This window comes from Gouania willdenowi, chromosome 4 (assembly GCF_900634775.1).
Source record: "Gouania willdenowi chromosome 4, fGouWil2.1, whole genome shotgun sequence".
NCBI lineage: Eukaryota > Metazoa > Chordata > Actinopteri > Blenniiformes > Gobiesocidae > Gouania > Gouania willdenowi.
Window position 1 is genome coordinate 32,142,977 of NC_041047.1, and position 22,695 is coordinate 32,165,671.

At 39.1% G+C, this 22,695-nt stretch overlaps 1 protein-coding gene across 2 annotated transcripts in view; it reads left to right on the forward strand.

Moving 5' to 3' along the window:
- oca2 (oculocutaneous albinism II) overlaps positions 1 to 22,695 on the forward strand; it is an 81,111-nt gene that overhangs the window by 41,576 nt on the left and 16,840 nt on the right. For both annotated transcript variants that reach the window (XM_028444539.1, XM_028444538.1), the window contains exons 14-20: positions 3,876 to 4,008; positions 5,361 to 5,508; positions 5,818 to 5,875; positions 7,040 to 7,148; positions 11,481 to 11,608; positions 12,112 to 12,171; positions 12,901 to 13,005. In XM_028444539.1, the coding sequence (XP_028300340.1) occupies positions 3,876 to 4,008; positions 5,361 to 5,508; positions 5,818 to 5,875; positions 7,040 to 7,148; positions 11,481 to 11,608; positions 12,112 to 12,171; positions 12,901 to 13,005 (741 nt within the window). The remainder of the gene's footprint in view (positions 1 to 3,875; positions 4,009 to 5,360; positions 5,509 to 5,817; positions 5,876 to 7,039; positions 7,149 to 11,480; positions 11,609 to 12,111; positions 12,172 to 12,900; positions 13,006 to 22,695) is intronic.

A 22,695-nucleotide genomic window follows, 5' to 3' on the forward strand; every position in this document is an offset into this window, starting at 1 on the left:
AAATGAATGCAGTAATGTATAGAAACATCCTGGAAAAAAACCTGGTCCAGAGCGCTCTTGACCTCAGACTGGGGCGACGGTTTATCTTTCAACAGGACAACGACCCTAAGCACACAGCCAAGATATCGAAAGAGTGGCTTGAGGACAACTCTGTGAATGTCCTAGAGTGGCCCAGCCAGAGCCCAGACTTGAATCCCATTGAACATTTCTGGAGGGATCTGAAAATGGCTGTGCACCGATGCTCCCCATCCGAGCTCGAGAGGTTCTGTAAAGAGGAATGGGCCAAAGTGGCCAAAGATAGATGTGCCAAGCTTGTGGCTTCATATTCCAAAAGACTAGAAACATTATGTAAACCCTTTTACTTCACTCATAAATCATGAACTCTTTACCTTTTAATATAATACATAAAGTATAAACATTTAAGTAGCAAAACCTTTCACACAGCACTTACACCACCCATGGACTCAAATTAAATTCAAATTCAAATTCAAAGAACTTTATTTTTCCGTTAGGAACTTCAGTTTCAGTTACATTCCGACCAAGAAACATGAAATACAATAACATATCACATGGGGTACAGGTACGGGAGTAGTGGGGAGCAGCCACAAGAGCAGCGCTCCGTTTCATAGATGAGAAATATGAAACAATGGTTAAGAAGAATAGGTAAAAAAGGCAAAAACCAAACTGGGCCCTTGTAGAGAGGGGCGGAGTTTGGGATCATGAAAAAACTCTTAGCACACATAAGTCTTTAGGATGGGTAGTTCGCAGGTCAGCCACAGTATGGCGCTGTCCTTACTGCAATGCCGATTTTAGTGATGATTAAAGTACACATGACTAATGTAAGATATGTTAATTGTAACAAAAGGTAGTTTGGAGTGTACATAAATACCATAAATGCATACAGTTTACAGTTTAACCGTCATATTTTGGTGGCCGAGCACACGTGTGTTTTAACAGTTACAGAATGTTTAAAATGTCAGCGGTGCTTTCTTTATTACTAATATTAAATATTAGATATTATTTGGAAGCATGTCTCAAACTAAACCTCTTTAGTAGTTTGGATAGTAAGGAAACTGTGAATCAGCAGTAGAAAGACTCCTACACAGTTTAATTGAGCGGTGCATTGTTGTCTGAAAAGGGCACCAACTTGTAGGCCTTTCCCATACCTCACTCTTTGTATACGCAGAAGGCTGTAATGCTACAACGCCAGGAGACATGACATTTTGCAAACTGCTTGATGGGGTAACTTCAGTGTGCGTGACATTTAGCCTTTAGTGGAGCAACATTATGGTGTCTCCTCTAGTGTACAGTAGCTCCTGTCACGCCAGGCTCAAGCTGTCCTGCTGATCGGTTTGTCTCAGCTCCATTTTCTCAAAGGAAAGAACAGTGGGTGCACAGCAGCTTGTCTGTCCTGTGAAAAAACTATTGCATGGCTCAGTTTCCTGTTTGCTTGTTTGATTGTCTGCTTGTTTGGAGTCAAGGAGATTCTGGTGATAGAAATCTAGGGTAGGGATGCACCGACATGAAAATTGTTGGTCAAAACCGAAAATGAGAAAAGAAATTATTATGTAAAATTTAGTCCCATTGCATTTATGGCTCTGAATGTACTAACCTCACTAAAATTAAAACATTGCAATTGTATATTAATGTTAATGCTTCAAAGAATAAATAAATTAAAAAAATATGAGAATATTTATTTAGCACCAACTTTCCAACAATGCCCAATACAAAGTAAAAAAATATAATGTTTAACTTGTACCCAGTTATACATTAAATAATATTGTAAAGGTCTATAACTGACTGGGCTGCTGGAAGACAGTCCAATGAAATTTGTTCTCTCATAAAAACACAAAATGCATTAAACTTCTTGGTGAAGATCAGCTTCCCTGTTGTATTCATTATCCAAGCACAAAGAGCACGTGTGCATCGCTCTACGTGCGCCACGATCATAGTTGTACGCGCTGGTTTAATTCCATCCAAGTAATGATCTTTATAACACAGACCAAGTACAGTCATGATGAAGATCAGATGATCATTGTGAAACATGCGCTGACAGCCATGCCGTGTTGGGGTCCGTGTTAACGGAAGGGCTACACGTAACTACAGTGTTGACATGACAGAGAAACATAAAACACACTTACGTCCCCCGTCTCAAACGTTGCTCAGAAAACGCTTTAGTGCTCAGATGTTTTGAAATACAGCCACTCTGTGAATCTGTGAACAAGCTGGTCCGTTTCTAGGCAAGCACGCTCTGTTTGCTCACGTCTTTACAACATTCTGTTACGATCGCCTTTTTTTCTGTGTTTCGCTGAACATTTTTGGTGCATCAGTAATCCAGGGTCATTGTGAATGGAACATCTGTGAAATGTGCCTTCAGTTGGATTTGACCCTCCTCAATGTCCATGCCTTTCATTTATTTTAAAGCAAACCTAAGCAAAAATGAGCGGCAAAACTACTCACGGTGTGACATCACAGAGGGACTCCTGCTGCTTAATCTAACCAATGCAAACAAAACTGCTGACATTCCATATCCAACAGAAGAGTACCCAGAGAGTGCAAACCAAGTTTAGAGGCGCAAAGTCACAAACATTTTTTTTGGATACTGTATCAACAATAACTTTCAACTGTTCCAAATTTTTTAAAAGTTGATGTTTTTTGTTTTTTAAAAAAAGGAATATGGTAATCTGTTTTTTTTGCTTCCTCTTAAGATTTCAGTTAATATAAAAATGTCTTTTTAAATCCAGCAATAAAAATGGTGCTGTTCATAAGCATTTCTATATAACACCATTAAAGCCTGTAGCAGTTGCTAATAGTCCTGTTTACCCCTAAACATGTGTTGCAGTTTTACTTTACCATGTAAAAAAGAAATGCTAGCATTGCTCTGGCAAAAAAGCCCCAAAGATAACCACAAAATTGTGGTGTCACAAGATTCTGCTTTGAGGTACAAATTCTCCTGATACATTCACACTGGAGCAGTTCACAGGTTAAAGATTATTTGTTGCTCCCACCCACATTCTATAGTCCTCATAGTTACAAACACTGTGGTGTGCTGTCTCTAGCTGTCGTCAGTCGCTTACCAGGTTTTGTTGCTTCCTCTGACCCTCTATCCAAGCTGCTCAGTGCAAATATAAAGAGTAGATATAATTATACACATCACTACAGCTGTACCTAATTACAAGAGCAAACATTCCTTTCCTCGATCTCTACTGACCCTCTACAGCTGAGCTCATATGTGGTAATTGTAAGACATCAGCTTTTAATTTCGAAGACAACCAAAGTGGTGAGCCATTACACTTCCCTTTTGCACAAAATAATCATAGGCAATCTCGAGTTTATAATTCGTCTTTGTTGGACAACATCTGGTGGTTTTGATCCTGAAAACCACCAGAAACCAAATTTGCAAGTGCTTGAGTCCAATCTTGTTTCCATGGCAGTATAGATCCCTTCATCCGGTACTTTGCTGTTTTCAAGTCCACTTTTTTTTCCATCGTTTATTTATTTATCGATCCTCTATACCAGTGTATTGAAATCCCATTTACAAACTGGAAAGGTCTGCCGTCCATTACATATACTACTGCTACAGATAGTATCTCACCACTATCAGAGCCTAATGTTCTGTTTTCCTCTTCATTATTATATACATTTAGTGTGTTAAAGAGGTTTATGTGTTTTGTTTATAAAATAACTAAAAAAAAAGCAAATATCAACACCTCTTTGAGCACGTGTGTTCTTCAACCACTTGCTGTGAATCTGTGTCAGGTATAGACATTCAGCCTTTGAGCTCTGGTCTCTTTTCCCATAACACACATGTTGTCGTGTGGGAAAATTGGAGATCTATGTTAATCTAAAGTGTGTTTTGTTGGTTTGTTTTACAGGGGATTGATTTTGCCAGTTTCACAGGCTACATGTTCTTGGGAATATGTCTCGTTCTTTTCACCTCTTTCCCTTTTTTGCGGATGCTTTACTGGAACAAGAAACTTTACAACAAAGAATCAATCGAAATAGTTGGTGAGTATCAGTTTTTTTTTTTTTTTTAACGTTTTCTTTGAATTTCAAAATGACCAAACAGTTGTTATAGATTTGAGTAAAATAATTAATTATGGACTTCAGCGAGGGCTCTTTCCGAGGTTTTCAGAAATTATTTATTATTTTCAAGAATAAAATAAACTTCACCAATCCTTAGCTGCATAAGAACTAGCGTCTTTATTTAGCATTGCTTGGTTCTTCAGAAATGTAAAGAGTATGTATTTTGTATCTGCAGTTGTTTAAAGTTAAGTGAGTACTCCAGTATTTTGGATAAAGATGTTTTTGGTGATTAATAAATCAAAGGTAGAGGTCCTTAATTTGTCACTGAACAAAAAATAATGACACAAACCTTCTCAGGAACTGCAGCTAAGCAGCTCTAACTGCCATAGTTGGCTTTTTGAAAAAGCTTTTTTAGGGAAGACCCTGGAATTAGCATAGGACTTCAGTCTTTTCTGTGTGCTGAGTATCTACAGCATTTATGTCAATATTTCAGGTTTATGAGTCATTCCCAAAGGCTGAGTAGGTGCATTGTTCAGATGCAGGAACATCATTTATCCAGAATGATAAAGGGAGGCACTGGATGAAACTCTGGGGACTGACATAAGTCAAAGAACTTTGGGAAAAAATAGATTCCTCTAGAGCAGTGCTTCTCGAACTGTTTGGGCTCAAGTACCCCTTTTCTCTTATTTTTGAATCCCAGTACCCCCCTTTGTCCAACTACAACATTTTTCTAAGAATACTATGAAAAAAGCAACTCTAGAGCATAATGATGGAATGAATTAGTGATAACACACATTTTAACGAATCCCATTTTGTAAATGAGTGGAATAAAACAGTATTTAGTGCTCTCCTGATGTAAAAAAAAAAAAAAAAAATTACCGCGCACAAAGTCTTCTCTTCAGGTGCTACCGTTGTAGCCGGTGCATCAGTATTATGGGTAAACCGGGAACGCGTGTGAAGAAAAGGTTCCGCACAGTTTGGGGTGCAAAAAAAAGAGGCAGTTATTGGCGTTACATTTTTTAGTGCATTTCTTTTTTTGTAATAAATGTATCGCAATTAAGGCGTTAAAAGTGACAGCCCTAAATACAGTATCTGCAAACTAAGTTCAACTCCTTAAGGCTGTGATTCTAGTTTAACATCAGGCAATTCTGCCCATATTGTACCCCAGAAGTTTGACTACAATTACCAGGCTACATGTGCCCCTGTATAGCTCAAGGAGATCCAGGCCCTTGTAAAATTGTTATATCCTCCAGCTTTGCAGTTGTGTGTTGAATCAGAGTTAGGATGTGATGTTCTCTCTTGTGATTGTGTGAACATTTACTCCATTACTACAGAGCTCAAGCATGAGATCCTGGTGTGGAAGCAAACGGCTCAGCGTATTAACCCCGCCAGCCGAGAGGAGACAGCTGTGAAATGCCTGTTGATGCAAAAAGTCTTCAACCTGGAAACTCTGCTCCGAAAGTTGACGAGAACTTTCCAAAGGTTACAAGAAGCTTTTCAAGACACAAATGAAAGCTTCCCTTCATTTACTGGGAGGGACAGAGCTAGAATAAAAATAAATATGTTGATCATTTCTAAAAACACACACCAAACAATCCAAATTTAAATATCTCTGAATTGATCAATTACTAAAATTTTACCGTATCTTTAAGAACATTTGGTTGTACAACTTTTTTTAGTCATATGGTACAATGTAAGGTCCTTTAACAGAGTGCGCTTTTATCATGGTTTAATGGAAATTGTGCTTCAACAATCAAATTCCTGACTTTAACCTGCTACTGTGCTTCACAGACAAATCTCGCAGGAGGATAAGAACTGGGAGCAAAACATCCAAGAATTGCAGAAAAAGGTGGGTTTCAGTACTCACTATTTAAACTTTATCTCAGTGATTAGGTTTGCAGAATCTTTGAAAGTTCACATGAATACAATTACACCAGGCATATGATGGAAAAGGCCTTTTCACACTCTTGGAAATCTCGCTCTTGTTCAGTTCTCGCACATGAGGTCAAAGGTCAAGAGGTATAAACTTGCAACAGCTGACGGTGTAAACAGCAAGTTTGACAGATATTTCCAATATTTTTTCCTCGTTGGAGCATCCATGCTTTGCAAAAAAAATTGCAGAAACGTGGTATTGTCTCCAAGATAGAAATGCATAGTTAGCTGCTAAAGCTAATGCTGCACACAAGCTGAAAATCCAGGTTTTTCCAGGCTTTTCAACAGTGACCAATCAGCTAAACAGTAGGGATATAACGATTAATCGTACGGCAGTTAAAAATCGATTCATAGGTATCACGGTTGATATTTATTTTCTGAAAATTGAATCGCAGTACTTTATCCACAAGTGTAGGCGGTGGGCGGAGTCTGCTAATACTTTCTTTCTGGCCGCCTTCTACTCTTAAATATGTTAATAAATGATTCATTACCCCTTTAGCACCGAAAGCATATCTGTAATATTACTTGAATATCTGTAAAAGTCACGTTTTTCTATTAGCTCTGTCTGCTAGCATAGCTTCTCTTCTTCACTGCAAGATATCTGCATGCCAACCGACCACTGTATTACCAGCGCCCTCTAACCCAGTGACAGGGCAACAATAAGTTATTGAGTACATTAATACCAAGAAGACTAGTACTCACATTTAGCACCTGACAGTACAGCCTAGGAGCCCCGAACACGCAGACGCTACTGCGTGCACACCTGCTTATAATCCTTCTAATCAGAGGGTGCGGTTAAGAAAGCATCCGGTAGACGGGTATGATGCGTTCACGAGATATATGATGGTGGGAAACTACCACGCAATGTAACCGCCTGGTTACATGTGTAATATTAATAATATAAACACTATTAAAACACTAAAATTACAAACGCCATTAGGTTGGAAATATCAACAGAGTGCACAAGCTTGTTGACGTTTATATCCCTCTCGACCTATGACCCAACCAGGTTATGCATGTGCACTTCCAGAGTGTGAAAAGGCTTTTTACATTCATTAAGTACATGTATTTTCCCCCACAGCATAAAATAACTGACAAGGTCCTCCTGGTGAAGTGTGTGTCTGTGCTCAACGTTGTCATCTTCATGTTCTTCCTCAACTCCTTTGTTCCCAGCATTCATCTTGATCTTGGTAAGCATGCCTGCTTAGTTTTATTTAGATTTGTTGTTTCTTCTTCTGAGTAACAGTTTATTCATGAAATAATTTTTTTTAAAGGCAGTATTATAGTTAAACTAATCTTAGACAGAGGGAAGGTCTGCCCATGTTTTCTAGGAAATGCAGAAAATGTTTGTTCTTTCTGTAAACTGAACCAAATGGCTTGCTTTAGCTTTGCTGACTATTTCTTGAGTAGTGTTTTTATGAGTTGAAGTGATGATCAATTAAATGAGTGTGTTTTTGAGGTCAGGCGTGTGTGTTAGTACTGGATGTACCCACTGTGCCTTCAAATGAAAAGCCCATCCTACAGTAATAAGAAGTTGAATTGAAGGAGTCAATAATAACCTGTCTTGGCTTCTTCACTGCCTATATGTTATTACAAAGATGTATATAATGGTACGTCGAGGATGAGCAATATACACTTCACTGCACAGTCTGCTGCTAATTTCTAAACTCCATTTATTTTTCATGACATCTGCTGTGGCATTAAGTCTGCATTTCTTCTACTGGGTGTCAGAACTCCTATATGAAGAATTTAGTGAAGATTTAGTGAACATCTTGTAGAGAACGTGTCATCCTGAAGAAAAAAAAGGATTTTACACATACAGCCATATGTGGCCATTAACAAGTTTCCTCAATCACGCATTTGTTGTATTACTAAATAATTGCACACGACACATCATCGTTGTTATTGTCTGCAACAGTAGATTATAGATATAGAAACAAAAACACCAAACCACAACACACTAAAAACCAATCAACCGATCAGCCAGAAAAAAAACAAACAACCAATTTGAAAGTGACCAACTAACAAATCAACAAACAAACTGAAAAAATGTACCCTACAACCAAAAACTAACCAACCAATGAACAGACCAACCAAATAAAATCCAGCAGATTGCCTAACCACATTATCTCATGAAGTAACCAAATGCACTAACATTCCCTTACGCAAGCAGGTTTTAGACTGCAGGCCACTCAACATCCAACTGTATCGATCCCTCAATTCTGACTCTGTTTCCCTCATGTGTAACACAAATGACCTTAGCAAGATCTCATTATTGTAAACACTATTCATAAATATAGACAATTCCTTTCTACTCAACGTTGACTTATTAAACATTAATTAATTACAGATCCTGCACAGGTTAAGTTGCTGTGACATTTAGAAAATGGGAATGACCCCAGTGTTTGTATGTTCCTGTAGAAGGGCAAGAGCCTGTTTAAACACAGCTCTCATTGATACATAGAGGTCAGAGTCAGAGGGCTGACTGTAATTACTTTTCAGACATTTATTCATATGCGCCTTCTCTAAGTTTCCCTTTAGTTTTGAATTTTAATGAATTTAAGTTTTAAACATACAATATATGTTCACAATGTTCATACAGATGTGAGCATGAGGTGGGCAGATGTGGACAAAGTACAGTACTCCACTTCTTTTCACAAGTAAAAGTACAGATACTCCTTGTCAAAAACTACTCCAATACCTAAGTGAAATTACTCAGTATTTGCATAAAAGTTATTTAAAATCTTTAAACATAATTTTTATCATTGGAAGTGCATTTCAGAAAACACTGATGCCCAGTCTGTTACATCTTTATTAATACAATGCATCTAGTACTCAATAATTGTTCAACTGAAAAACATACAAAAAAGGTCTGTTCGTTACCTATTGTATTGTAATTAGCAAAGACTGCGAGAGGCCTAAATGAGAATGTTATTTATGATTGTCAAAAATCATTGCAAATTGGTGGAAAAACAGCTCAGATATTTTCATTTAAAATATTTAAGCATTAGCATTAGCCTAACAATAGCATTAACCTGACATTAGCATTAGCCAAGCAATAGCATTAGCCTAACAATACCATTAGCTAGCAATAGCTTAGCATTAACGTTAGCCTAGCATTCACATTGGGCTAACATTAGCATTGGCCTAGCATTAGCAATAACCTAGCATTAGCATTAGCCTAGCAATAGCATTAACCTAGTATTAGCATTTACATAGCATTAGCATTAAGGAAACAATAGCATTAACCTAGCAATAGCATTAGCCTCGCAGTAGCATTAATAAAGCATTAACATTAACCTAGCAATAGCATTAAAGTAGCAATAACCTACCATTCGTCTAGCAATAGCAATGATATTGCAGTAGAATTGGAAAAAAACAGTATAACCAGTGAAACCAATTAGAAAGCCTGTTTACACAGTAGTTTTAGTTAAAACCCCAGTATAAAGGGAAAACCAGTTAAAAATCACTCTCAGTGAATTGAATGTGAATTCATTGAAAAATAGCCAAAATACAGCATTTAGAATGTGATGGCAAAGGATTTTCCAGTGACATTATAGGCCCCTCCCACTGAACCGCCTGTTTCTTCTTCATCAGCAACCTGCTCCCATCTGTCTAGGTTCATCCAAAAGTATTTTGAGGTCAATACGACATATCGTCTTTCCGCTAGAGCTGTTAGCGTCAGACGCCACTAAAGTGGCGCCATCTGAGAACGCAAAGCATGATGGGTAATTTTCACATTGATTCTTGTTTAGGGCTTGATAGTCATCATGTGTATCAAATTTGAGGCAGTTTGAACTTGTATATTAGAATTATATGCATTTTTCTATTATGACGTGTGCCATCTGAGTACGCAAAGCATGATGGGTAAGTTTCACATTGATTCTTGTTTAGGGCTGGATAGTCATCATGTGTATCAAATCGTGTTGCGCTGCACTAAAGCAGTTGTAGCTAGTAGAGTTCTTCTGAATCACAGTCTTGTTCCTGTGAATTGGAGGAGAAAGTGCATGGCAACCTCTTACATGCTGATGCTCCATTTGCATAATTCACATCTATCACAGACATCAGATTGAGCAAATATCAGGCACACTGACACTGAAGATGCTTTGGGGGTTGGTACTGAAAGCCATTGTCTTCTGATATTATGTGTTCAACATTAATTACTCTACATTAATTTCTGTCCTCATTAGTTTCTTCTTCAGTTGCAACATGTTTTGATCTTCTCCATAAATTTTGAAGGCTGAGATTAAATTTGAATCATTAAAAGTTGTTGTTCAAACTATTTTAGCACAGATTTCATGTTCTGAATGTATGTCATTGAACATGCTTAGGCTTTGAATGTATGAGCACACTTTACCTGCCGGCATACAAGAATAACAGAATGCCTTTCACAATTCCCAGCCAGTGTGGAGTAGTTACAATAAAGTAATCAGATGTTGATGCTTCCTAGTGGCCTCTTTCACAAGCTTTTTCATCACAACTGTAGCATTATCAATTTGGCTTAGCACAGGCTGGCCCCAAAAACATATAATTGAGCTTTATTTTCCCAAACTCGCATGTTTTCCAGAGTTTTAGCCCTCTGGAAAGTCACTTTCTGAGCAATTCTGAAACTGGGCCATTTTGGGGCTTACTAATGCATATTCATGAGGAGGCGTGTCAATAGACGCTCACTCACTTCATGTGTCGCTCTTTTACAATTTTATTTTTGCTATCCACACATTGTTTTCAGCCAAAAAATTGCACATTACAGTAAAACACATGGCTATTTAAGAGGCTATTCTTATTTGGAGTCCGTCTCAGCGCTTCAGGGTCCGTGCTTCTCAGCAGCAGCAGCAGACATTCAAACTCTCACCGAAGTGTTAAGCTGCTAAGTCACTTTCTCCTCCCCTGCTCTTCTAACTACAGGAATAGTGCATTTAAGGTGATGATCATTTGTTTTCTCCAACCACTGCGTCGCATTGTGTCTCAAACACGTCAGATCAGCGATACGAGGCGATATATTGTAACAGGTTCGCCAATGTGTCAAACCACAAAAGCTGAGTACACCTCCGCATGAACAAATAGTGCTTACACTACAATGTACGTTCACTGTGGAGGAGCGACACCAGCAGCTGGAAAGTTCTGTATTTAGTTTTACCGGTAGCCATCACTCCTTCACTAGCAAGAAAAACAATGATGGACTTTTGCAAAAGTTTACATCAGGTTGCGGGGAGAGTCCATGGGTGGAGTTACCAGCGGAGGGGAGGGATTTGACTTGTGATGTCACAAATCTGGAAAATTTGAAACAGAGCATTTTCTCTGTTTTGTAAGACTTGCATATAAAAAGAAAATGACTGGATGGATTTATTTCACATTTTGTGTGCCGGTGGACACTCAAGTTACCTCATATGTGATCAAAAAAACTGCAAAAGTGGATTTTTCACAATATGTCCCCTTTAAGAATATTTAGATTGTTACTGCGTGCAACCGGAGGTGGGCCATGATAAGACATGTTACATAAAGTTTCTGGTTCTGTCTTTCAGGCTGGATTGCTATCCTGGGTGCTCTGTGGCTTTTGGTTCTAGCTGATATCCAGGATTTTGAGATCATTCTGCACCGAGTGGAGTGGGCCACACTATTGTTTTTTGCTGGGCTTTTTGTTTTGATGGAGGTACATCTTGACTCTCCCTAATAATACAATATTTTAAGATATGAAATACTAGACTTTTAATCATTGCATCTATTGCAGAGCTGTCACAGTCTTTTTAAGACACTTGACATTTTAAAACAAGATAAGATAGCAAGACATCTCAGGCACCACAAGGAGAGGTCCACAAACCACACTTTGAGAAATAATGATCAATTAGCCAAAAATGAACATAGGTTTAACTGGGTTTTCCACTGATTGTAAGAATTGGTGAAATTCAAGCAGAGCTCACATTATGGAAAGTAACGCCAGTTAATTTACACATGAGCTTCCTATTCAAAGGAAAAAGGAGATGCGTGATGTCCTTACAATGAATGTAAACTGGCCTCTGAAAACTCCTAAATACAGTAGGGAGAATAAATTACTTTGAGTCTTCTAAATAGTCAATAGTAGCTTTCCTTCCTACTGTATAAGTAATGGCCTACTCTGTTTTTTCCACCTTAAAGTCTCCTTTGCTTCATTTTCAGGCCTTAGCTCAGCTGCAACTCATCGACTACATTGGGGAACAAACAGCGCTGCTAATAAAAGTATGTTCCTCTTTTTCTCTGCAACCTCCACAGTCCTAATCCTGGCTTTTGTAGACTAGAATAATTGATAATTGGGCACAGGTGACACAATCTTTAGTTTCATGCATATTGATCCTTTTGCTGTGCACAGCTCTGAATTCAATTAATGTGTTCACGTCTGATTCCTGCCTGCAATAGAAGGGGCCTCAGCTAATGTTCGCCCTTATTCTCTCCTGTGTGCATCATGCAGACGAAATGTCTGTTTGCAGAGAATTGCAAGAGTAATTGGTATGTCAGCTTGCATTTCGAATGTGGGCCATACAATTCAATAATTGCACTTGACAGGGGGTGTGGTGTTCAGGCTGAGTTTGCCTGTGTTGGACAGCAGTAAACCCATTGGGGAGTAAAATTAGACGTCCTTTCTGTTTTTGACTGGTGGGAGAAAAATATATTGTTTCCTTTAACCTGCCCACACATGTCTAAGGAAACAAGAGGGTTCAAATTATACCTGCAGTCACATGTGATGAATTGGCCTTGCTGAGAACTCGCCACAAGTATGTCGAGATAACACTTGAAGAAACGACTTGTGACCAAATCGACCATGCAGCTTCAACCTGTCTGCCCTGCTTTAGAAGAGCCTGAACATAATTAGTGTGTGTGATTTAAAGCAGAGAGGAAGGACAAGGCATGTGTATGTGACTTAGGATGAGAGTAACATGTATTTGTTGCTGTGTTTATCTTCTCTCTCAGGCGGTGCCGGAGGACCAACGCCTGGCCATAGCCATCATCTTGGTGATGTGGGTTTCTGCTTTGGCTTCTTCTCTTATTGACAACATTCCTTTCACTGCCACTATGGTAAGAGGTGCTGGGCAGTATTGATATGAATGTACACACGCAAACATAAGGGCAGTTTTGAGCTCAATCATACAACTATATGTATTTAAAGCCGCAGTTTGTAGAATATGTGAGACTAGAATGGATCTACTAGCATCCTCGTGAACCTGCACGACTGTGGAGTCATTGTAATTAGCACCGTCTTGTCAAAGAGGGGGCAGCAAAAAAAAAAAAAAATTAAAAATATAGAACGTCTCGAGTTTCGCTTCACAAATAAATCTTACTGTTTTTATTATTATTATTTCTCATTTCTGTAACATACGTTTTGAGAGCTGTAATATGGAGTTGCTAAAATAAATCCAAAATGCAGCTTGAAATGTTCAGCAACCCACTGTAACTTTAAGAAGGAGAGAGTAAAGTTGCTCAAATTAAGCAGTTATTATTTATGATTTTCTACATGATATATCTTACAACAAAGGATACATTTGCTTTAATATGGAAGATACACTTAAATTGGCAGTTGTAAATCACTAAGTTAGATAATATGTAGGATAGAATAAAATAATTAAAATTGAAATTTAATTTGAAAGTCCAACAATGTAGATTATGGCAATAAAAGTCTCTAACAACGAAATGCACATTCACTGAATGTCTTCATGCTCCCGCAACCGGTGGATACCGATTTTGTGTCATGGGGGATGGGGGGGTCGAGTAGATATGCACAACACTGCTCAATCCACCGCTTTGTATCCAGACAAGCTCGTTCACTGATCACTACAAACAATAGACTTATGAGTCTACGAAGAACCCACGGTGTCCGCTATATTGTAATCAAAGTACTAAGCTGCTACGGGAAGCAAAAGGGTCAAATGTCATTGCCCTATTGTGGTCCTGTACATGTTTGATTTTATTTTGTGAACCTTTGAATTTTTATATTGCCGTTTTTAACCCTAACCCTAACCCATCTCTATTTATTCTAAGAACTCCAAAAACATAGTATTTGAGGTTCATTTTCCAAAGTCGCCTGTTTTCCAGAGTTTTTGTCTCTGAAAAGTCACGTTCTGAGCAACTCTACACAAACAGGCTGATTTGCTTCCTACTTATGCAAATTCATGAGTGGGCGTGTCTATAGACGGGACACTGACTTCCTCCTACCTGCACGGTGACGTACGGTCAGAGAATGGGCCGCCCACCTCTCATGCATTCGGTAGCTGAGCTCATGCTGCAGTGCTTTCTAAACACGAGACAGAGCGTTGGGGTGGGGTGTTTGCGGTACATACATAGACTGTAGAAAATACATACATAGCACTGCGCAAAGGACGCTGAAATGCTCACCTTTGTGGGTGTGTCTGTTTACATGTCAATCATGGCAGAGAGCTTCTTGGTATTTGAGCTCGCCCTGCAGTAAGAAAGGAGCAAATCACCCTCTAACTAACGAGCGAGGGAATCAATGAAAAAACACTTTGAGCATGTGTATGAAGCCCAAATAGCACTTTTATGATGTTTAAATCACAGAAAAGTTGATTTAGCTTAACATGGGCCCTTTAAGATATTTGAATATTATGTACATTTTATTAAGAGTTTTATTTTTTTGAATGAATTTGGAAAACTTAAATGAAAACTTTTGTTCACTGGAGGAGGGGCATGCAACCGCTGCATGTTGTATGAATATAAATAACTGTAAGGTAAAGGTGATCTTCAATTTACAGGTTATAACTGCTGCTAGTTAAATTAGAGGCTCACCTATCCAGGAGAAGAACAGCAAGCTCAGAGTCTAACTTCAGCTCAATGCTATCGTGAAGCTCTCGCCACCTTTGATATGCTTGTCCGTCTGTTATCACTCTCTTTCTTGGACTCTCAGTTCTCCACTTCAATTTTCCATTTATATGCCTGCCATTGCACCTTCACGACCGATAGGACGTGATCCAAGAAAAGGTGCAGAGGTCCAGTGTCCTCTCATTACACTTTGGATGACAAAATGATGAAAGGTCATTATGGACTTTTGACAAAATGACACCGAAAAGTTTAACTACTTTAGTTTAATCTAAGATTAAGATTTTAGTTGTATGTGAAGGTAAAGAAAACAGAAAGCATAAATTGGGGCAGAAAGAAAAAAAAGAAGGAGAGAACAGAACTGGAGATATGGATGACATTACATTGTATTTATAGTACATACTGTACCTAAGAGATCTAATAAAAATCTAAATATTTTGTCAGACACACCATTACATTAAAACTTAACATACTGTTATAACAGTCAGGTTAAAATATTTACTTCATCCCCAAATAAAATTGTTACAGTTACCATTGTATGATATTAAAGCAATGCAATGACTACCTACTATTAAAAAAAAAGACTTTGCAAATGATTTTAAAGCTCAAGCATTGAGAGAGAGAAAAAAAGAGAAAAACAAAAACAACATGTTCCCTGTGCGACAGCTCATTGTTAATGAACCACTGTGAGAATGAAAGGTATCTGTCTAGGTTAATTGAACCACATTACATGTGCTTTTCAGTTATTTAAATTTGTCCTTTGTTTCAATATGACTTTATTATTCACATGCATTCATCATCACTGTGACTAGTGCAACGAAGGTGGCAAAAGCATAATGGTACTTCTCAACAGACAAGAGTGTAATTGTTTGATCAGAAGCATTTACAGCAGGAGTTTGAACATATGCTGCTGTGGTTTTCAATGCTACATGTGAAGATAGCCATCAATGACTTTTTTCTTACATGGTTTTGTTTGTCAGCTGAATGTGACACAAAGAGGAACACTTCTAAAAGCACATTGCAGTACCTTTTGTTGAGTTCTTCTATGAAAGGTAAATAAGTAAGAAAACCATCACACATTTTTAAGGTGTGCAGCTGATGTTCCACACAGTTTTCCATTTGTTAAAAAAACTGATTCCTGTTTTTATGATTATATGATTAGTATGCAGTGGTGTAAGTTTGCAAAAGGAATTATGGATGAAGGATTTGTAAAAGGATTCTAATATGTTACTCGGTAACAACAATGTATATATTAATGCAGTGTTTCTCAAATCGGTGTAGTGATGGCACTAGAGAGAGAGAGAGAGAGCGAGAGAGAGAGAGAGAGAGAGAGAATATACTGAGTAATAATGAAATACACAAAATGACACACACTAACAAAGAAAACAAGTTCTGATGAACTACGGCCAGGCCCATGGAATGTCTCCGCGCCAAATAGCACGTACCACCTTCCTGAGAATTGAGTGAAATGACTCGGTTCCATCGAGTAAAACAAATTAAATTGTGCAACGTCAAATTGTTATCTACTTTGAATTGCCTTTGTAATGATATATCACACGACTATGTTCCGATAGATTTTGAAATTACCAGAAAAGGTTTCCAAGAGGCTCTTGACAGCCCAATTCAATGAGCATTAACAGACATTCATTTGATGAATGGGGCCCCCGGGGGCCCCCGTGGCACATATGGAGTAATGGTCCTCATTCATATATTGGTATGTGTCAATGATTTGGTACTACCAACCGTCGTAATATTTGACGAGCAAATAAATGAGAAATCGACTTTCGTTTTTTTCTTTCTTTTGGGGCCCCTTGGGGCCCCCTATGGCCTCAAAATTGAAAATTGGGCTCCGAGCGTCGATGTGTACACATCCATAGATTATATCCGTTCACGAATAACAGAGAAGTAGCGATTTTTACTAGTGTACACAACAAGAAGAACAATAAGAACAAAATGAGTGGCGCTTTGAGTCCAGTAGCCCGGCCTAAAAATACTTCCTATTACCAGCAACACACTTAATGAGAGAAAAATACACAAGAACACTACAAAACACACAAATATAACTGAGGAACTCACATAACGACACCAAAGACACAAACACAGGAAGAATAATTTAAATAATACTAACAACACACAAAAACAAAAAACACAAAAGTGAAAAATTTACTGAATAATAAAAAGAGCATGCAATCAACAACAGAAAACTATAGAAATACATATATTCAGGAGGCACTAAATACTGTTTCATACCACTAATTTACGAAATGAGATTGTTTATAATGTTTATTATCCCTTGTTCATTTCATCATTATGCTCTATAGTTGTTTTTTCACAGAATACTGAGCAAAATGTAGTAGTCAGACATAAAGGAGTACTTGGATTTAAAAGTAACTTCAGCCCAAAAACTTTGAGAAACACTGTAATAGTGCATGTAGACGTCAGACACGGCGTTCTGTGCATGCACCACTTTTCTCCCCACGACCTTACCTCAAAAAAAGATTGAAGGCTGGTGGGTAACGGTGCGCACTTCTGGTTGGACAAAAAACCTATTTCATGGGGGGCGCCAGAGAGCAGGAATGGAGTAGGACGCGTGGGTAGAAGCTCCCGCAGACTCTGTTTAAAATCCTTATTTGTTGGCCTTTTATTTTAAATATTTTTTTGAAACCACAGTGCGTTTTGGAACGGACTTTTGCAGTTTGCAACTTTTGACCGAGTAAATATGCAGAAAGACTCCACTGAGCCTCGGAAAACTACCCGGCAGACGCGGCCTGCTGGGCACACTAAGGCCCCGGGCTCCGGTGCGCCTGCTTCACCTGAGGACTCCGCCTCCTCGACTGGGACTCCCGGCATGGATGCACTGAAACTGGAGATATTAACGTCTTTGAGACAAGACATTGCGGCTATCTTTAAAAGCGAACTACGAGCTGCATTGGGTGACGACCTGGCTACGATAAAAACTGACCTACAATCAGTGAAAACGCAACTTGAAAATGATAAAGCTGCTACGCATACCGAGCTAGCCACGCTCAAAGGTACTGTGGGAAACATGGAGGTGTCACTTTCTGGCTGCACGGATGATGTTGTTGAGCTGAACACCAAGCTCGCGAGTTTAGCAGCTCAGGTTTCCAGGCTGGAGGGTAGGTGTGAGGAGCTGGAGTCTAGGTCACGTCGGAATAATATCAGGCTCGTGGGCGTCGCGGAGGAAGTGGTTGCGGATACCTCCACCGTCGCTGCTCTCCTCATGGAGGCATTCAAGCTGGACAAGGAGCCACTTCTGGACCACGCACGCCGAACCACTCAGCCGAGGCCACGACCTGGGGATAGACCACGTCCCATCATTGCCAGGTTTCATTATTATGGTGATTGTGCGGATGTGCTACGGCGCGCGAGAGAGGCTCAACATATTGCTGTTGGCGGTGCAAGGATCTCCGTCTTCCCCGACCATACTGCAAAGGTGGCCCGGGCCCGGGCTGCCTTTAACGATGTTCGGAAGCAGCTGCGCGGGATGGAGGGGGTCAGATATGGCCTGTTCTTTCCAGCCCGGCTTCGGATCAGTCACGGTGGGGTGGTAAAGAACTTTGTTTCAGCAGACGACGCCATGACCTACGCCAAGACGATAAACACTGCCTGATTTATCCAATAATTACGGTGCAGTACTCTCAGTAGAGCCATAGAGCTCCATGATTCTGGTTCTGTTATGTATATTGTTGACTTGCTGGTTTTGTTAGGTTTATATTTTAAGCTTTATAACCAAATTTGTCCATGTTCACTATTAATGGGGCTCTCTTGCACAGTTATTTTTCCTATAAGTACTAAGTTTTGAAATATTTGTTATCTTGTACTGATAACACTTACCTCTACCTTTAAATAAGCTAGATCAAGCTAGGTTGCAATATTGTGCAAGTTCTTGCTTTGTTTATTTTATATATATTATTGAGTCTCATAGGTTGATTTATAGGATGCCAGCACACTTTACTTATTTAACTGTGGTTATGGGCTTTTGCTAATGTTTTGGTTCTTATAGTCTGCGGGAGGCTATCTGAGGTTTAGCTCAGGTTTTCTCCGAGTTGTTGTCATGGCTGTGTGGCAACAATGGTTATTCTCTTTTTTTTTGTTTGTTTACACTGTACTCTCCCCTCTGGAGGTACCATTTTATGTGTACGTGTGTGTGTGTGTGTGTGTGTGTGGGGGGGGGGGGGTCCATCCTGGCTCTTTTCAGTTAACTTTGGAGTTTCTCCTTTTGCCTTTTTATTCACACTTAAATGCTTTCTGCTAACTTAAATCCCAGCACTCCTGGCATGGGCAAGCCAATTCGTTTTCTTAGTTGGAATATACGTGGCATGGGCAGTCCAACCAAAAGGGCAAGGGTTTTTAGTCATTTGAAACGGCTTAATTCTGACATAATTTTTTTACAGGAAACCCATCTTAGACTTAAAGATCATTACAGGCTCCGGTCTCCCTGAACAGGTCAGACCTACCACTCTAATTTCAACTCTAAAGCTAGAGGTGTTGCGATTATGTTTAATAAAAGGATTCAATTCCAATCTACTGAGATTATTGCTGATGGGGGGGGTAGATATATTATAGTAGCCGGCATACTTATGCAAACAAAAGTGGTATTAGTTAATGTTTATGCGCCAAACTTTGATGATGTTAATTTTTCTAACCGATTACTTAGTAATATTCCTCATTTAAACACTCATTTGTTGATTTTTGGGGGTGATTTGAATTGTGTGTTTGACCCTGTACTGGATCGCTCTAGTCCCAGTTCTACACCCCTGTTGGCCATGGCTAAATGTTTTTCTGATTTTATGACCCAAAGTGGTCTGGTTGACCCTTGGAGATCCCGTCATCCCTTGGTAAGGAAGTTTTCCTTCTTTTCCCCAGTGCATCAGTCATATTCGAGAATAGACCATTTTTTTGTAGACAATAGACTCAACTCGTGTGTAGTTTCTTCCGATTATTCAAATATTTTAATATCTGATCATGCTCCTTTGTATTTGGATATTCAGTTTTCAATGTATAAACCTACACCCCCTCTTTGGAGGTTTAACTCTTTATTGTTGGCAGACAATACATTTTGTGAATTTATTTCAAAATCTATCAGTGACTTCCTGGCCTTTAATCAAAATGAATCCACTTCTAATTCATTACTCTGGGAGTCACTAAAGGCTTTTCTTAGAGGGCAGATTATTTCATTCTCCTCCCACTCCAACAAGAAACAAAATTCCAGACTCACAGAATTAACATCTGCTATTGGTGACCTTGATCGAGAGTGCGCCTCTAACCCTACTCAAGAATTACTTAAGAAGCGTCTAAATCTTAAAACAGAGTTTGATATCATCTCTACCAGAAGTGCTGAGCGCATGTTATTACAAACCCGAGGTAATTACTATGAACATGGTGATAAAGCCAACCGACTGCTGGCACATCAGTTAAAACGTCAGTCCACCTCACGTCTTATATCCCAAATTAAAAATGATTCCAATGTTATTGTTACGGACCCTGCTGAGATTAATAAAACATTTAAATCTTTTTATTCATCTTTATACAAATCTCAGTTTCCCACCGACACTACTGAAATGAATGAGTTTCTGGCTAATCTTCAGATTCCAACTATTAAACCTGACCAAGCAAAATATTTGGATACTCCTCTTTCCCTTCAAGAATTGAAATCGTCAATCGAAGCAATGCAGTCTAATAAGGCCCCAGGTCCTGACGGATTTCCGATTGAGTTCTTTAAGAAATTTATTGATAAATTGTCACCTCTAATTTTGTTAATGCTTAACGAATCTTTGGAGAAGGACTTGTTACCACCCACTTTGTCCCAAGCCTCAATAATTCTTCTCTTAAAAAGTGAAAAAGACCCCACATTATGTAGTTCTTACAGACCCCTCTCCCTACTTAATGCAGATGTGAAGATTCTGGCTAAAACTATCGCCACTCGCTTAGAGAAAGTCTTGCCCAATATTATCTCTGAGGAGCAAACAGGATTTATTAAGGGACGTCATATATTTTTTAACACCCGTACTCTTTTTGATATAATTTATTCCAATCACTCAGACAGTTTACCTGAGATTGTAGTCTCATTGGACGCTGAGAAGGCGTTTGATAGGGTCGAGTGGAGATACCTGTTTGCAGTACTGGAGAAATTTGGTTTTGGACATAAATTTATTAGTTGGGTTAGACTATTATATACTTCACCACAAGCCAGTGTTCATACAAACAATGTCCGCTCTGACTATTTTGCTCTGGAACGCGGGACACGCCAGGGCTGTCCTCTGTCTCCATCGCTCTTTGCGTTGGCGGTCGAACCATTGGCCATCTCATTAAGGTCCTCCACTTCACTAAGAGGTGTTATTCGCAATGGTGTTGAATACCGTTTATCTTTGTACGCTGACGATTTGTTGATGTATGTAACGGATCCTGTATCCTGTCTTCCAGGTGTCCTTTCCGTTTTGGATAAGTTTAGCTCATTCTCAGGATATAAGCTAAATCTCAATAAAAGTGAATGTTTCCCCATTAATGCAGCTGGTTCACTACTCCAACAAGCTGACTTGCCTTTTAAGATCACTCTCTCTGGTTTCAAGTACCTTGGGATCCATGTGACTCGTACTTTTTCTGATCTTTTTTCGGCTAATTTTACTTCACTTATAGCCCAAGTAAAGTCTGATTTTCAGAAATGGAATAGTCTGCCCCTTTCCTTGATTGGAAGGATTAATGTTATTAAAATGAACATCCTACCAAAATTTCTCTATCTATTCCAATCGATCCCTTTATTTTTACCCAAACATTTTTTTGACACTTTGAATAAAATGTTTGGTTCTTTTATTTGGGGCTCGGGGTCCCCGAGGGTCCGGAGATCGTTATTGCAGAGGTGCAAGTTTGGTGGTGGACTTGCCCTACCAAACTTTGAATTTTATTATTGGGCAACACATATTCATAAAATACGTTTTTGGATTGAATTTCCTCAGTTAATTTGGTGCAAATTAGAAAGTCAATCTTGTTCTAATGCATCTTCTCTGCCTGCTCTTGTATATTCATCTCTCCCAGTCAGGGTCTCAAGGTACGTTAAAAGCCCTGTTGTACTTAATACCCTAAAGATTTGGTTTCAGTTCAGGAAATATTTCAAATTTCTTGTGGCATCTCCTCTGGGTCCATTGTGTAGTAATCACCTGTTCCTCCCCTCACATATGGATTCCGCTTTCTCAACATGGCGTAACAAAGGTATACGTTGTTTCCTTGATATGTATTCAGATAGTACTTTCAATAGTTTTGCCAATTTGTCATCACTATATGATTTGCCCGCAAACCATATGTTTAGGTACTTCCAAGTCAGACATTTCATTTCTAAATCTTTTCCTGCCTTCCCCGCTGTACCCCCTCGTCAGTTATGGGAAGATTTACTCACATTTAAGATGCCAAGTAGAGGGGTTATCTCAGTCATGTATAGCCGTATACTGAACTTCGGAGATCACTCCAACTCCAAAACAAGGTCTGCATGGGAGGAGGAGATGGGTCTTCAAATTGATGAAGATTGGTGGGATGGGGTGGTGAGTAGGTCAGGCGCGGTCTCATCTTGTGCACGGATGGCACTGATTCAGTTTAAGGTGATACACAGGGTTCATTTTTCCAAATTACGGTTGTCTAAAATTTTCCCGGAGGTAGAGGACAAATGTGACCGTTGTTCCAATTCACAGTGTCATTTGAGTCATATGTTTTTCTTTTGCCCTCGCCTGCATAATTATTGGTCAAGTTATTTTCATATAATGTCTACCGTATTGGGAGTTGATTTACAACCCTGCCCATTTATTGCCATCTTTGGCACTCCTGCTAAGCCAACACAACTAAATTTGGCCCAAAAAGAAATGATAAATTTTACCTCTTTGATTGCCAAACGCCGCCTGCTCCTTCAGTGGAAATCCTCTAACCCTCCTT